Source organism: Gobio gobio, assembly GCF_949357685.1.
Source record: "Gobio gobio genome assembly, chromosome: 19".
In the NCBI taxonomy this organism is placed as follows: Eukaryota; Metazoa; Chordata; class Actinopteri; order Cypriniformes; family Gobionidae; genus Gobio; species Gobio gobio.
Genome location: NC_137112.1, coordinates 9,716,440 through 9,734,077, shown reverse-complemented (window position 1 = coordinate 9,734,077; position 17,638 = coordinate 9,716,440). Strand labels below are relative to the sequence as shown.

General features: G+C 38.7%; 1 protein-coding gene across 2 annotated transcripts in view; it reads right to left on the bottom strand.

Annotated features, from left to right (window-relative positions):
- Positions 1 to 17,607, bottom strand: part of itih3a.1 (inter-alpha-trypsin inhibitor heavy chain 3a, tandem duplicate 1) — a 30,984-nt gene extending 13,377 nt beyond the window's left edge. The window contains exons 1-13 of one of the 2 annotated variants that reach the window (XM_079844851.1): positions 17,300 to 17,607; positions 17,090 to 17,122; positions 15,360 to 15,383; positions 10,867 to 11,021; positions 10,619 to 10,723; positions 10,366 to 10,528; positions 10,064 to 10,174; positions 9,794 to 9,922; positions 5,749 to 5,865; positions 5,486 to 5,654; positions 3,127 to 3,252; positions 1,813 to 1,994; positions 1,408 to 1,596 (exon numbers count right to left, since the gene is read on the bottom strand). In XM_079844851.1, coding sequence (XP_079700977.1) covers positions 1,408 to 1,596; positions 1,813 to 1,994; positions 3,127 to 3,252; positions 5,486 to 5,654; positions 5,749 to 5,865; positions 9,794 to 9,922; positions 10,064 to 10,174; positions 10,366 to 10,528; positions 10,619 to 10,723; positions 10,867 to 11,021; positions 15,360 to 15,383; positions 17,090 to 17,122; positions 17,300 to 17,419 — 1,623 coding nt within the window. In that variant the 5' untranslated portion in view covers positions 17,420 to 17,607. The remainder of the gene's footprint in view (positions 1 to 1,407; positions 1,597 to 1,812; positions 1,995 to 3,126; positions 3,253 to 5,485; positions 5,655 to 5,748; positions 5,866 to 9,793; positions 9,923 to 10,063; positions 10,175 to 10,365; positions 10,529 to 10,618; positions 10,724 to 10,866; positions 11,022 to 15,359; positions 15,384 to 17,089; positions 17,123 to 17,299) is intronic. The other variant, XM_079844852.1, reaches the window with a different exon arrangement.
- Positions 17,608 to 17,638: the final 31 nt, after the last annotated feature.

Sequence of the window (17,638 nt, the reverse complement as noted above, 5' to 3'; positions counted from 1 at the left end):
ATTTTTTCACCATTGCATAAATGTGCTTTTTTTTTACTATTTTGTCTTTTTTTTTTTTTTTTTTTACAAAACTACAATTTAAAAATATGTATTTAACATTTTTAGCATTCCAGCAGACATTATACAAACAAAGCACAATATAACTAACTTAAAAAAAGTAATATATATATATATATATATATTTTGGCCATCTTATCTTTGGCCTATTATGCCTACAGGTATCATAATCAAATCATAATCAAATTTTGTTTGTTTGTTCATGAGAGGTTTTGTAAGCCTGTATAACTCAGCACTGAATAAAAACTCTGGCGGTTTGAGCAGTGAGTGGAGTCTGACTAACTTTAAACACATTGGCCATTGCGTACAAGAGATCAACAACTATGTCACCGCTGCAGAAACACGTCGTAAATGGACACATTTGACGTTCTACAGACACAAATATGCACTGGAGCATTTGCCAATATATTATTACAGTATCAACTGAAGGTGCTCTTGCTTGCATTTTAGGGTGCTTAGACAATTTAGTAGAACAGTGTCTGCAAGCGGCCATTTCTGCATCTTTCTCGGACACTTTAAAGCCTTCTTTAAGCCTTGTTTATACTCGACGTAAACTCATGCGGACAAAAATTACATCATCCGCAGAGTGCCCAGCGGACGAGGTGCGCTCTCAGTCAGTGGAGGCTCGCGCTGCGGAGCCAGACGAAAGTATAAATAAGGCTTAAATGCTTCCACACTTCCGACATGTTTGCTGCATTTAGAAGCGGGCGCGCCTCTCTCACACGCGCTGGTTGCTAAATTTGATTGCGTCATCAAAAACCTCATTGTTCTGTAAAATTTATTCGGTCTTTTCACTTATTCGGCCGAACACCAAAAGTGCAATTTTTGCTATTTTCGGCCGAATAATTACGGTTGCTGAACATTCGGTGCATCCCTAGAACCGTTATGTTTTCATTACCTTAGAATGAGCCATTTCTATCCACACACACCACGGGTCCCTTACAGTGAAATCGCTATTTTGCACCATCATGTTTCTACAGTAGCCCTAAACGGACAAACTGCTCTACAGAGCGCTAGCTACTTTTTGCTGGCTCAGACAACTACATTTTTGTCTTGTGTCGGCCACTGTAGCTTCTCTACGTGCTTAAAAAGGGAGGGGTGAGTGGTCGGTGATTGCAATTCACAACCTCACCGCTAGATGGCGCTAAAATTTACACAGTGCACCTTTAATTATCTGCATCAGAAAGGCATTTTATTTTTTTGGTTTTCACACTTAAAAGGAAATATTATGCTTTCATGCTCACATACATCCAACAACGAATGTCCACAGATTTATATACAGTTTTTTACAAAGTACTGGAGCTATGGACTATGTGTATGTGTGACTGGAACTGTAGATTATTTACTCACCCCTTGTGCGGACACTTCAATTGCAAAGTTGTTTATGTCATTTAAGTCATTAAGTTGGCCAGCAACCATGATCTCCGAGCCGTTGAATAGCTGTTTAAAATGACTTCTTGTCAATGAGTTAACAGTGTTGTCCGGATAGTGAAAATTCACCTCTGAAAGTAGAGGGCTTGACACTTCTTCATAAAATCCCTTGGTAGAAAATAATAATAGTGGATATATTAAAATATTCCATAACTGTTAGTATTGCTAATGTGTGAAATATTGATTTTTAAGTTTTTAGGACTTTATGATTCTTAAAGTGATTTATGAGATTGTTTAAACGAAGATAGCTATTCATTGATAACAAATATTTACTTTAATCATTTAAAAGGAATCAATATTTTGCAAAGACCTCAGTTTTGCTACCTTTAGCTGAAGCGGAGCATCTGAATCCTCATAAATCCTGCGAACCAGGCCATTGTTCTGCTTGCTCAATGTATCCAAAAATCCATAGTCTGCATCGTTACCGAAGGCCAAACTGAACACAGTGATATTCCCATGGATTGCATCACTAATGCTCTTTTGGATCTCAGGAAGAGATCTTGGCCCTAAAATGAGTCAAATTTATGATTAAAATGTACCATCCCAGACGACAACAAATGAACAATAGTTAAATAATAACTGATTGATTAATCTCGTCTACTCTTGAGCCGTGCTCTTTTGATGTCTTGCTTGTGTTCTCAGAATAGATCGTGGAAATGACACTAGGGCTGTTTTCTGTATGTTTCTTAAAGGTGGGGTAAGCCATATCTGGTAACCGATGTTGATATTTCGAATCATCAAAACAAACACGCCCCAAACCCAAAAGAGTCTCGCCCCTATTTTGATAGCTCCGCCCCACGCAGGCAATGACTATGGCAGAATCTGCTGAGGCTATGATGTCATCATGAAAGCAATGTGTGTTACTATGGTAATTCACGTCGAATGTTCAATGAAAAAGTCATCCCTTACATCCCAAAAACACAAACACAGTTCTCATGAACCACTCGATAGCACGAGCACAACGAACATATTACAATTATGACAATATTAGAGGGTTATATCGATCACAAAAAGAGGAACCAAAGGAAACAAACATATATTAAGAGTTTATTATCTTACTTTTCGGACACACTGCGAGCTGATGCTTGAAACAGACAGTGGTTTATAGGATGTGGAAATTAATGGGTCTTTATCATAGCTGATACGATCGCAAATGGACAAGCAAGCGAACAGGACACATGAGCATATTCAAGCAAAAGCCAGCATATATTAGTTCTGTGAAACAAAACTAAATCAATGTTACTCGCCTATCGAGAAGAAATAAAGCAACCTCGGTCTTCGCTCCTTGAGTTCTCTCCAGCGCTGGAAAGCTGATCCGATATTTACACGGGTTCTACTTCTTGCCTGATCGTAAGCCTTCTCTCTCTTGCCATCTCTCACTTTCTGTCGTCACTTGGCTAATGTCCGTCCTGTGTTGTGTCTTTTGAATAGTGACGTGCACTGAGCGATCTCTTCTCCCCGTCATCAGTAGACACGCCCCTTACTGCTGATTGGCTACAAGTTTGTTTTGGTACTCGGCCCGAGACACTTTACTAAAGCATTTTAGAAATATAGCTTACCCCACCATGGGGTATTTAGTCATTGTTTTTCCTCAAGGTAAATCACAAAAACAGTAAATGGCTGCTGGTATATACATACACTGGTTTGGTACCCCATCAGTCAGCAAAATGATCATCAGTACCATATTCTTTGGGGCTGTACCGTTACGCTGTTCTTCATACAGCATCTCAACACCATGAATGACAGCATCATGCAATTCTGTACCTGAGACAAAAACAAAAGGTGCTCATGTCACACATTTTTGTATTTGATTAGTGATGTAGAAAGGGTGCTGAATATATTTTATCTTTAACACTACGCACACCGTGGCAATGGAATCACCATTGGCTAGTAATTTTTTTTTCTTACTTGCCAGACTGATATGCTATTTTATGTATACACCGATCTGGCATAACATTATGACCTAATATTGTGTTGGTCCCCATTTTGCTGCCAAAACAGCCCTGACCCGTCGAGGCATGGACTCCACTAGACCCCTGAAGGTTTGCTGTGGTATCTGACACCAAGATGTTAGCAGTAGATACTTTAAGTCCTGTAAGTTGCGAGGTGGGGCCTCCATGGATCGGACTTGTTTATTCAGCACATCCCACAGATGCTCGATTGGATTGAGATCTGGGGAATTTGGAGGCCAAGCCAACACCTCAAACTCGTTGTTGTGCTCCTCAAACCATTCCTGAACCATTTTTGCTTTGTGGTAGGGCACATTATCTGCTGAAAGAGCCACAGCCACCAGGGAATACCGTTTCCATGAAAGGGTGTACATGGTCTGCAACAAGGCTTAGGTAGGTGGTACGTGTCAAAGGCTGAAGAGTCCTTTATTTGTGGTGTTGTTGGTTCATTGTGATTAGGGATCAGACTCGGACATGTATGGGCCAGTGCTCGCAAAGCCCAACATGTGTTTTTCAGATGGGCTACCAAAAAATCTTAAATAGCGAAATAACATACACATAATCAATACGATCTGTAACAATGCAATACTATCATATATAAAAAAAAAAATTTATTCACATTAGTGTGTTGTTTCATCCTGTCTGCAAATCCAGTCTCTTGTTTACAAACAAATCTGTGGTTAAATTAAGAAACAGACGCGCAATGTCTTCCCCACGTGAGCTGGATATTCATTCAAAATAAAGTTCATCCATGCATTCATAATATTGGAATCCGAATGAAGCTTATGTGGTATGTTTACTGCTTAGAAATTCGATGCGGTTTAGCACTATGTAGGCCTATGTCATGTCAGTGGCACGAGTCGGTGGGCGGGGCTACAGAACCAGGCGGTGTTCTTTTTCTGTTGAGGCGGTGTTTCAACACACGATGATGTCAAGGTGTGGTATATTCTGAAATCGATTGTTTGCTGGGCCTGGTGTCAATAAAAGCTTTTCTTTGACTAACAAAGAAGTTTTCAGCTCTGAAACTTACAGGATATTCTTATATTCCCATGACCTTTTATATATCAAAAGCTCAAGGGAAAGTTGATTCCTCAATTCATCACCCCTTTAAGTTAAATGTATGAATTAGCTTACTCAAATATTGGAAGTTAAGAGCAATTAAAATGTATGAGTACAAAATAGAAATCTGCAAGTTCTGATTAAACTATTTAAAATGTCTTAACTTAAAAAATTTGATGCAACTGGTTGATACTGTGTTGGAATTCATTCGGCATGACCCTCACAGTGCTTTATGGGTATTCTCTAGCTGTTGAGTGAACATTGTACACATTATTGCAGTGCATTATGGGATTAAATGAGTGCACTCAATGATGGTTTCAGACACCACTACAAATGGCTGTCCCCTCAAATAGTGCTCTATTTTAAGGGTATAGGGGGCGATTTCCGACACAAAGCAGGCTGCTGGGAGTGTCCTTGGATGGCAACATGCCCAGTGCATTATGGGTGTTGAAGTTATCTATTTTTCACCAAGTTTTTGCCTTTGTGCTGTTTAGGCTGCCAAGTTTTATTGAAAGCCCATTTTGCCAGCGGTGAGCTAGGCCTACCCCTTTAATGTAAGGTCTCAGTGCATGTTAATTTGTGCACCAATTTAAATAAATAATTATGAAATTCTATATCATCATATATATTAACATTCCCACAAGTTAATATACCACGGAACAGCAAAATTAAAGTAATAATCCAAGTTCAACATGAGTAAAGCTCTGCATATTTGTGAGAATGTACATGAATTGCATACACAGAATACATGAACTATGTTTTTGACAAATTATTAGTATAAAAAATTAGTACCACCCCTTTACAGGTAATTTAGCATATGTGTAAAGGTTAACTAATTCAAGCTTACATTTCTGCTTTTAACTCTCACAGGGCTACTTCCTAGTCATTTTGCATTGTACTGTTGTGCTTTATTTCATGTTTTCATATGGATTGCACTCACATTAATTTGTTCAGTGATTATTTCAGTGTAATTTCATATTCATACTTACTACCCATAACTTCAATTGTTTTGACATATTCCTGGGCTGCACGCACATTTTCCTTTGTTGCTTTACTTAAATGTGGCCGCCATACAACAAAGCTGGATGAAAAGATGATGATCGCAAAGTAGTCATCCTCTGGGAGTTCTTCCAGAATGGTCACTAGCGCCTCTTTGGTCTCATTCCGGCAACAAACACAGACAAATTAACTGTCCAAAGTACTTACAATCTATTGAAAACTATTTTCTCATTTAATAAACATCATAACTCACCTGTGTCATTTTATTCCCCACCATAGAGAAGCTGTTGTCTATCACAAAAACAACCATCTTTGGTACTCGTGGAAGACTGGCTGGTGCAAAAAAATGCACAAAGTATCCATTCACAATCTGTAGATGATACATTTATTAGATATATATACATATACATACAGTTGTGGTCAGAATTATTGGCACCCATGGTAAATAAACAGGTAAATCGCATTATAAAGTAAATGTTTTTCTCGAAAACACGTTGGCCATAATTATTGGCGCCCTTTTATTAAATACTTTTTGCAACCTCCTGTCAGCCGTCTGAATATTTATATAGAACATAGAACTTCAGACGCCGTACCGTAGTACGGGTAACATTGTCCATGTTTTCCAAATAAGCATCTGGTCCAAAATGATTAGAGCAAACACACCATTTCTTGATCGATTCTACCTGTGTTTTGAGATCTATGTTCAGAGCAGCCAACCATTAATTCTTTCGTTGCTTGTTTTTTGTTGGTATTCTGTGAAACATGATGGTAGGGATCGACCGATATGGATATTTTAGTGCCGATGCCGATACCAATTTTTTTTCATCAGCCTTAGCCGATGACCGATACAGGCTGCCGATATTCTTGAGCCGATATTTGAAGCCGATACTGCTTTTGCTCCCTCAATTTACAACATAAAAATGACACAATGATCAGGATGATAACAATTTAAAATTTACAATTTAAAAAAAGGAACACTTATTGAACTAAAAAAAACAATATTTAACAAATTGTAAAAACAGGTGAGCTAGAACAAGAAAAAAAAAAGAGTTCAGTGGTGAAAATAAATTGGGTTGAATATGGACTAACCCAGTCCATGGGTTTTGACCCAGCGGTTGGGTTAAATGTTTGCTTAAAACAACCCAATTGCTGGGTTAAAACAACCCAATTGATGGGTTAGTCCATTTTCAACCCAACTTGGGTTATTTTTAACCCAGCATTTTTTAGAGTGTAGGTGCACTTAACTTAGTCTCTTGTAGAGCAACACCAGCGGTAATTCAGGAAAAAATCTCCCAATGCTCCACGTGAAACTTCAGTTTTTCGACCTTTTACCATCATGTCAATTCTCAATTGATTTTGATTAATATGCGCAAGGGAGGGAGAGCAAGAGAGTTTGAAGACGGTGAGAGCTGCCTGTGGACGCCTGTCTGTAAATAATGCAGGGAAAAAAATATCGGCGAACGCAGCAGCCTTGTATCGGCCGATGCTGATACACGCAAATATCGGCCCGATATATCGGCCGGCCGATATATCGGTCTAACACTAGTAGAATACACTTTCGACCTACTGTCACATCCCTTTACGACACACCGAAACATCGGTGTGCTAATCGCACAAGTAAATCCACTAACTAATTTGCCACAGCTGAAAGTCTGCAACTTTCTCTGCAACTACACAAACTTAGTGGCGGTCACATTGGAAGTTACCGAGCTGGGGACTACTTTCAGGCGCTACGTAATATAATTGCGCCGCTGCGCCCATGGTACGGCAGCAAAGTTCCTTGATTATTACCAGTGTTGGGGGTAACGCATTACAAGAGTTACGAGTTACGTAATCAGATTACTTTTTTTGTGTGCGCTGTGTAAACATGATGTTTTTTGTAGTTCTAGAATAAATGTGAGCATGCATTTACTCTTATTATATAGAGATAAACAATTTTTATTTCACTTGCACAAAAAAGATTCAGTATTCCTCAAAATTAATAAAATCAGCCAAATGCTAAATCAGAATACTATGCAAACCTCCAATAATTAAATATGTTAAATAAATCCAAAATGTGTATGCAATAGGGCTGTCAAAATTGCTCAAAAATGACGTTAGAATATTCCCTCTAAAAAAAGCACGAATATTCGAACTATTTGAACATCTGGTTGCGCATTTTATCAATGACGCGCATTACGAGTCGCCATCTGTCGTTTCAAAGAAAAGCACAACGGCGAGCGTGTCAAATATAAACACCTCGTCCATTTGGGAGGAGCGCGCGCAGTCAGCGGGGGCTCGCGTTTCGGAGACAGGCCAAAGTACACAAGGCTTCAGGCGCACTAGCGCGCCTTCTCGCAAAGCACACAGCCACGCCTCTACTACCGCGGGCGTTTTTTCCCCCAAATTTTTTTATTTATTCGAATATTAATTTTCACCTTCGAAATTCGTTTTTTAAAAACTATTCAAATATATATTTGAATTTAGAATATATGTTGACAGCCCTAGTATGCATTGATTCTCACTTTATTGACCAATGACTTGCTGCTGACCTTCGATAATTCGGTTAAACCATAAGCAAAAATTGTATTGGTGAAGTGTCAAACTTTTTTTTTTTTCTCCTGCATTCTATTCTTCTGCGATCCAGAATGGCAGCACAGCTGAAAGGCTTCTTTGAGCTGCGCCCTCTACCGTAAAGGCATGGATTTGCATTTCCTTCAGCCTGATGCTTATTTTTTAAATTTTGGTGTGAAAGGGTCTTTACTTTTGCCCAAAAATAGAACTTTTGTATTATATAAAAAACCAACAAGCCCAGCCCAGCCCAGTTGAGAAAAAGTAACGCAAAAGTAACTTAACGCATTACTTTTTTAAAAAAAGTAACTAAGTAATGCAATTAGTTACTTTTTAAAGGAGTAACGCAATATTGTAATGCATTACTTTTCAAAGTAACTTTCCCCAACACTGATTATTACGCAGGAATGAGAATATAGTTCTTAGCCATATCGGTCTAGAAAATCACAACTTTACATTTTCTGTTGGTCTTAGTACACGATGTAACTACAGAAGAGTCAAGTTTTAAATAGGAAAAATATTGAAAGTCTTTGGTCATTTTTGAGCGCGATGAAAATGGTCTCATCTGATTCAATGATGTATGCTAAGCTATGCTAAAAGTGCTACAGCCAGATACAAAGATCGGCTGAATGGATTCAAAAACGGTGAAACTCAACTGTTTAACTCTAGGGGAGTTGGAAAATGAGCCTATTTCCAAAAAAAGTGAAGTGTTCCTTTAACAATAATAATTTGCACGGTTTGATGTGATATGAGCCAAGCGATCATTAGATCTAATCACCATTGGTAGCGTGATTTATTTGAATGCAGAACAAAAGTGGCAGACATGTTATTTACTCGTTCAGATGACATTTTCCGGTGAAACTTATTATTTTGCTCATACTTCCAAGACATAGTATCTGTAATTCTGAAGTACAGTATCCACACCGGTGTGGTGACTGACAGCCACACACTCCTCAAAAGTCCTGAGAAGCTGCGCCGATGCACAACCCACGTAAAGATAATAATTCCGCAAATAACAGCAATTGCAGGTTTCAAACAGAGATGGCAATGAAGAGGCAAAACGTACGGACTGCAGCTTTAACTTTAATGGAGATTTTAATATTAGCCATCAATCACTCCCTTTCACTGCTCTCCGTTGTAACGTGATAGGGAGCTAACTAGTGCGCAAAATGTAAAGAGCTGAAGATGAAAGAACAGAGATTTATTTTGTAAGCTATGTAAAGTTACAGATAATGTAACTCCTGGAGTTGGTGACCAATGAAATGTGGAATGTGGATCCACTTTTTGGGGAGACTGCCTGAAAGACTTTGAGTGGCTCCGTGATGAAAATGGCTCAAAGCACTGCGTTCACTGTAAAGCCACACATTTTAAGTGCAAGAGCTTGATTAAACACAGGGAGAGTGCCAAGCACAAGAAATGCGGGACAAGTGTGTGGCAAAGAATTCAGGATCAGGGTCGATTGTTGAAGCTTTTAATCGACAGGATGCTGCCAGACATTTCGCTCAACTGGCAGATCTGAATGTGAAATTTAACACTGCCTATCTGTTAATATATTTAACATATGGTAAATCTGTTCATATATAAATTGTAGTTGTGGTGCTCCTTAATTTCTGGTGGGTGCTCCTAAATTATGAGCCCTGTTTCTCAAAAATCGGCTACTGCACCTTTAACATATCAAAGCATGCGTTAACCGTCCGACCACTAATAATGTTATTTTTTACTTTTTTATAATCATAATGAAATCTGACCTGAATTTCACCGATGTCATGAGCACGGTTGACATCATACTTAATGAAGAAATCTCCATCAATGAGTGTACCGTCACACTCAGAGCATTTCCTCTGTTGATCCAGTGTCGGAGAGAAGGACACATGGGCCTGAACAAAGGTTAAAATTTGATATCATTGTCATTACTACCATTATTATTGTCTAACAGATTCTTGTTAGTTATTAGTTAGTATACTAATAATGCTTTATACTAAGTGGCATCCATCATCCAAAGATTTTTGAATAGTCACCTTCTTATCAGTGACAGTTTTCTCCACTAGGGGGAGCAGCTCATTGGTGATGAATGTTCCATAGGCGTCCACAAATGTAATTCCCTGAGGCTCATAGATATCTGCTACAATCTGTGGATGAGAGAAAGGACTGATTATTTATTTATTTTTGCTTAATACTTAATTCATTAAGATTTTAGGCTTAAATGTTTACTTTTAAAATGCCACCAGTTCACTTATTGAGTAATGAATTTTAAAAAATATAGCATGTGGCTTCTCATCTACGATGTCTTAAAATCTGCTGCGGTTAGTTAACAATGCACCTCAAAGTGCTGGACCAGCTGTTTGGGTTTGACTCTGATCATGAGCTCATATTTGCCAAACTGTCGCTGAAGAAGTTCCTCATGGGTGAGAATAAAAATGACACTGCTGTCTGCTGCGACGTTCACAGAAACAGAAAACTTCTCCATTTTTCTACCTGAAGCCCTGCATGGAATACCAGAACACCAGTTAGTTAGTAGCATGAGCGTGAGAAACAAGCAAGTTCACATTGACTTCCTGTTTTCTTCTTCTCACTTGACTAAACCAGCAGTCTGGCCAGATGACACCGCCTTCTGATACTGCTGCTTGGCCTTCTCTTTTTCCTTCACCACACCTATATATGTCTTGCCTTCAATCTCCCTGAAAATCCAAAAAAAATTGTCACAACATGTAGCAATAATGTTTCAAAATGCAAACATACATAAAACTGAAATGCAGTAGATTCTTTTGGCTCATGCCGAGTTGTTTAGTTTTTAAACTAAATCTAATGGGAAAGGACTGACATGCTGAAGTTGGTGATAAAGGACTTCTTGGGTAACTCCACCTCAAAGGACACTTCATTTGAGATGTTGGCCTTATTGAGAGCTTTCGTGGTCATGACAGTGTGGGCAAAACGTGATGTCACCTTACAGTCCACTGCGATGCTCTGTAACTCTATCTGAAAAGAGTAAAAACATACAAAGATTAGAAACGCATGCAAAGAAAGGGTGATATACTTTGTCAATTTTCTTTCCTGTACATTGCTTGGTTACTGATATATAAACACTTTTTTTTTTACTTACAGTGCATCCGGAAAGTATTCACAGTGCTTCACTTTTTCCACATTTTGTTATTTTACAGCTTTATTTGAAAATGGATAAAATTCATAATTTTTTTCCTCAATTCTACAAACAATACCCCATAATGACAACATAAAAGACTGATATGGAAAATTATATTTCGATAATTTTTTGGGCTGGGGCGAAGGTTCCTCTTCCAACAGGACAACGACCCAAACACACGATAACAAAGTAGTGGCTAGGAGACAACTCTGTGAATGTCCTTGAGTGGCCCAGCCAGAGCCCAGACTTGAACCCGATTGAACATCTCTGGAGAGATCTGAAAATGGTTGTGCAACAACACTCCCCATCCAACCTGATGGAGCTTGAGAGGTCCTGCAAAGAAGAATGGGGTAAACTGCCCCAAAATAGGTCATTCTTAAAAAGACTTGAGGCTGTAATTGGTGCCAAAGGTGCTTCAACAAAGTATTGAGAAAAGGTTGTGAATACTTATGTACATGTGAATTTTTTTTTTCTTTTGTAATAAATTTGCAAAGATTTCAAACAAAGTTCTTTCACATTGTCACTATGGGGTATTGTTTGTATAATTGAGGAAAAAAGAATGAATTTAATCCATTTTGGAATAAGGCTGTAACGTGACAAAATGTGGAAAAGTGAAGCGCTGTGAAAACTTTCTGGATGCACTGTAATAGTTTAAGCAGTCCCTTCCAAAGAACCTTTCCGAAACTTAGCTGAACTCCACAAATCAGTGAAAGGTCAAAATATGACAAACACATGTTGCAACCAAGATTGTCTATTAACTCTGGTCATTTCAGGATAAAGGTTGAGCTTTTTGAGGTCAGTGTCAGCTACACTACAACATATGTCAAATAACCTATTGTAGATGTAACTCATTTTATTCAAATGGAATGTTATGAATAACCTCAGTAAAGTGGCATGCAGAAAACATGCACACACATCAATATTAAAGGGTTGGTTCACCCATAAAATGAAAATTCTGTCATTAATTACTGTTATCAATGACATATCTTTCCAAAGCCGTGAGACTTTCGTTCATCTTTATAACACAAATGAAGATTTTTTTAATCCAATCTGTGAGCTTTCTGTCCCTCCATTGGCGGTTCACGCATAAACATATTGTAAAACTAATCCATATGAATCAAGCTGTTTAATCCAAATTTTCTGAAGGGACACAATCGTTTTATATGATGAACAGATTGAATTTAGCCATTTATTCCCATATAAACGTTTATCAACTCGCACATCAGATATGGTAAACGAAAACTCGTTTGAGAGTATGAGAACCAATGAGGTTCATTCTCGTGTTCGCAACACGTTTGAGCTTCAGCAAGAACCAATGAGGTTCATTCTTGTGTTACGCAGCACGTTTGAGTTTCCACAAGAACCAATGAGGTTCATTCTCGTGTTACGCAGCACGTTTGAGTTTCCACAAGAACCAATGAGGTTCATTCTCGTGTTCGCAACACGTTTGAGGTTCAGCAAGAACCAATGAGGTTCATTCTCGTGTTACGCAGCACGTTTGAGCTTCAACAAGAACCAATGAGGTTCATTCTCGTGTTCGCAACACGTTTGAGCTTCAACAAGAACCAATGAGGTTCATTCTCGTGTTCGCAACACGTTTGAGCTTCAGCAAGAACCAATGAGGTTCATTCTCGTGTTCGCAACACGTTTGAGGTTCAGCAAGAACCAATGAGGTTCATTCTTGTGTTACGCAGCACGTTTGAGTTTCCACAAGAACCAATGAGGTTCATTCTCGTGTTACGCAGCACGTTTGAGTTTCCACAAGAACCAATGAGGTTCATTCTCGTGTTACGCAGCACGTTTGAGCTTCAACAAGAACCAATGAGGTTCATTCTCGTGTTCGCAACACGTTTGAGGTTCAGCAAGAACCAATGAGGTTCATTCTTGTGTTACGCAGCACGTTTGAGTTTCCACAAGAACCAATGAGGTTCATTCTCGTGTTACGCAGCACGTTTGAGCTTCAACAAGAACCAATGAGGTTCATTCTCGTGTTCGCAACACGTTTGAGGTTCAGCAAGAACCAATGAGGTTCATTCTCGTGTTCGCAACACGTTTGATCTTCAGCAAGAACCAATGAGGTTCATTCTCGTGTTCGCAACACGTTTGAGCTTCAGCAAGAACCAATGAGGTTAATTCTCGTGTTCGCAACACGTTTGATCTTCAGCAAGAACCAATGAGGTTCATTCTCGTGATCGCAACACGTTTGAGCTTCAGCAAGAACCAATGAGGTTCATTCTCTTGTTACGCAGCACGTTTGAGCTTCAGCAAGAACCAATGAGGTTCATTCTCGTGTTCGCAACACGTTTGAGCTTCAGCAAGAACCAATGAGGTTCATTCTCTTGTTACGCAGCACGTTTGAGCTTCAGCAAGAACCAATGAGGTTCATTCTCGTGATCGCAACACGTTTGAGCTTCAGCAAGAACCAATGAGGTTCATTCTCGTGATCGCAACACGTTTGAGCTTCAGCAAGAACCAATGAGGTTCATTCTCGTGTTCGCAACACGTTTGAGCTTCAGTAAGAACCAATGAGGTTCATTCTCGTGTTACGCTGCATGTTTGAGCTTTCGCAAGAACCAATGAGGTTTATTCTTGTGTTACGCAGCACGTTTGAGTTTCCGCAAGAACCAATGAGGTTCATTCTTGTGTTACGCAGCACGTTTGGGTTTCCGCAACAACCAATGAGGTTCATTCTCGTGTTACGCAGCACGTTTGGGTTTCCGCAAGAACCAATGAGGTTCATTCTCGTGTTACGCAGCACGTTTGAGCTTCAACAAGAACCAATGAGGTTCATTCTTGTGTTACGCAGCACGTTTGAGTTTCCGCAAGAACCAATGAGGTTCATTCTCGTGTTACGCAGCACGTTTGAGCTTCAACAAGAAGCAATGAGGTTCATTCTCATGTTACGCAGCACGTTTGAGCTTCAGCAAGAACCAATGAGGTTCATTCTCGTGTTTGCAACACGTTTGAGCTTCAGCAAGAACCAATGAGGTTAATTCTCGTGTTCGCAACACGTTTGAGCTTCAGCAAGAACCAATGAGGTTCATTCTCGTGTTCGCAACACGTTTGAGCTTCAGCAAGAACCAATGAGGTTCATTCTCGTGTTCGCAACACGTTTGAGCTTCAGCAAGAACCAATGAGGTTCATTCTCGTGTTACGCAACACGTTTGAGCTTCAGCAAGAACCAATGAGGTTCATTCTCGTGTTCGCAACACATTTGAGCTTCAGCAAGAACCAATGAGGTTCATTCTCATGTTACGCAGCACATTTGAGCTTCAGCAAGAACCAATGAGGTTCATTCTCGTGTTCGCAACACGTTTGAGCTTCAGCAAGAGCCAATGAGGTTCATTCTCGTGTTCGCAACACGTTTGAGCTTCAGCAAGAACCAATGAGGTTCATTCTCGTGTTCGCAACACGTTTGAGCTTCAGCAAGAACCAATGAGGTTCATTCTCGTGTTCGCAACACGTTTGAGCTTCAGCAAGAACCAATGAGGTTCATTCTCGTGTTCGCAACACGTTTGAGCTTCAGCAAGAACCAATGAGGGTCATTCTCGTATTTCGCAGCACATTTGAGCTTCTGCAAGAGGTTTGTTTTTGCGGGGTTGAGCTTCTATTTATGATCACTGAACAATGTTTATACGTGAATAAAAGCCTAAATTAAAGCTGTTCATCATATAAACCAATCGTGTCTCTTCAGAAAATTTGTTCTAAACCGCTCAAATCATAGGACTAGTTTTACAATCTCTTTATTAACTTTTTGAAGCTAAAAGTGGCAGTTGCGTAGCTGTCAATGGAGGGTCAGAAAGCTCTCATATTTCATTTGAAATATCTCCATTTGTTTTTCAAAGATGAACGAAAGTCTTAAGGGTTTGGAACAACATGAGGATGAGTAATTGATGACAAATTTTTCATTTGAGCGCACTAACCCTTTAATACGACTTTAATATAATTTAAAATTAATTTAAATGTTTAAATAATAAATTCATTCAATAAAATTTTATAAAATATAATTAATTAATTAAATGCATATAAATGAACTGTATCATTAGCCCAAAAAAATATTTTTAAGGGTCAGATTAGGTAAAGATAGCTCATTAACTGCCCACATTCATTTTAAATGGACTTTCAAATCACAAAATCTGGACAAACATGTGTGAGATATAATGAAGAGTTCCCACCTCTGCACTGCTCACACTTCGCTTCTGTTAGGAGGCAATTGCAAAATTAATTTTTGTATGGAAACAATATACAGTGTGTAGTTGTAAAGCTAAACACAAAAAATAGCCTACTTCATGTGAATTATTTGACTCCTTTCTAATTCTTAAAATATATCAGTGGTTCTCAACCTTTTTTGATTCAAAGGCTTTTCATTATTGGCTTGGATATTTCCTCTGGCATTTCTGCCTTTTATTTTTTATATCTAGTTCAGTCCTGAAACTCTAGCGGTTGCAGGCTAATAGGTACTTTACATGCAATCTGTTAGCAATCACATAATTTACTACATGGAACCAGCTTATTGGCATCTGCTGATTTTGTATCGATTGTTTGTTCAACATTTTGGTTTAGTGTTGCTGGCCCCAGGGCTCATTTGAAAACCTCCACCTCCCCCTGCTCCACCTGTCCGGATCTTAATTATAAATGTTAACTAGATGTGTTTCCTACCTGTCTAGCGATGTGTGTTTATGCTGACATATAATAAAAAAATGGTTTATCTTTTCAAACCTTCTATCGCGTGTCATTATATTTATTGAGTTGGGTTGTGTGTTTTATGTTTGCTTCAGAAATGTGACGTAATTTTCAGTGAGGGAGCATTGAGCATCAAGTTAGAAGTCTTTTCAATCTACAAATCACCACCATGGATTTACTGTAGTAACATTAACTGGCTCGCCCATATTGTACAGCGGCCCACCTGGAAAACTCCCGGTGCTCCAATCGGCCATTCTGCCCTTGAACCGCACCACGGTATTATGGAAGAATGTGGCATATTCATATAGAATTTTATGATGTTATTAATGTAGACATGTATTAAAGGAGTAATGGAATATAATTACAGTATTTTTTGTTATTAAGCTATAGCATTTCTGCATTTATATTTCTACAAAAAATATATATTTAGACTGTTGTTTTTCATAACAAATACCATAGAAACCATAGTTACATTTTATCATGGTAGTGAGGTGCTAAATGTGCACTTGTTTTTTTTTCCAATGATATAATGATCTAAATGTATGATACTACTATGTATGACCAATGGATAATTTTAATAAAAGTAGAGTCCTAACTCAAACAGTCAGAATGTGGTTGTTTCAATTTTTACAGAAGTTACTGTTTTTGTTAATGATTATAAGTGTACATCTGCATCCCAACTCAAGCTACTGCTACTGTCAAATGCATTTCTAACAGACAAAACACATGATATATTAATATTGCAGAATGCACTACTGATAGCTTGCACTGCAAAAGATACAAAGTCAGGCAACACAAACTTTCACCAATTAGAACATGCAGAAACTAAGAAATTCAATTTTAAGCTATTTCTTTTGTTAAGGAAAAAAAGTTTTTGTCATGTTCTGATGATAAAGAGTAGTTTAAAACCACAATTAACTGCCCGGTTTCTACAACTTTCACTCACGGGCAAAAATCTGCCTTTAGACTTGACAGTCTAAGTGACAGATTTGAAAATATTTATCGTTATATTTTTGGGCCATATCGCCCAGCCCTAATTGTCATATCCATTAACATACTAAAACTATTCTGATAGTTGTCATGACTGAATGTATAATTGAAATGAAATGAATTGAAATGAAGTTTGCCTCGGCCCCCCAGATGGCCTCTGCCCCCCGGTTGAGAACCACTGCTGTATGTAATCTATTGACATAGCAGACTTTTAGCAGCATTGTTGCAATACCTTTAAGAGTCTGGTTGTGCTGGTTTCAGTGTCCTGGAAGGGGCATAAGAGGACACATTACTGTACAGATAGACTATGATGGCTGAGCTGTTTTCCCATATTTGATACTGTATTGACATTTTAGAATAAGAATGTTACTAATGTGTTAATTATTATAAGGTAATTCATTAGTGCATCAAAACATAAATAGGATATCAAAAGCAGACCTACCCATTGCGCATTGCCCTTTGTGATCACCAGGGTCTCAAAAGACCCTGAAGTAAAACATAAGCACACAAACACACAAAATATCCACCCCGAAGACATGGTGCACTGTCTGCTCAATCGCATTCAGGACTTCTGAACACTCTGAACCCCTGTGTACGCTTTGTACCAGAGCAAATACCTGTTTGAGTGGGTGTGTGGGGAATTTGTGATCTTTGTACCTTAATTCTTGAATTGATCATTTGCCTGATGGTATTTTGTATTAGACGTTGTTCTTGTTCAAGCTACTTTCATCCCTTAATGAGTCAGTGAGCGGTTTCATGTTGGTCTTTGTTCAGTCCCCAA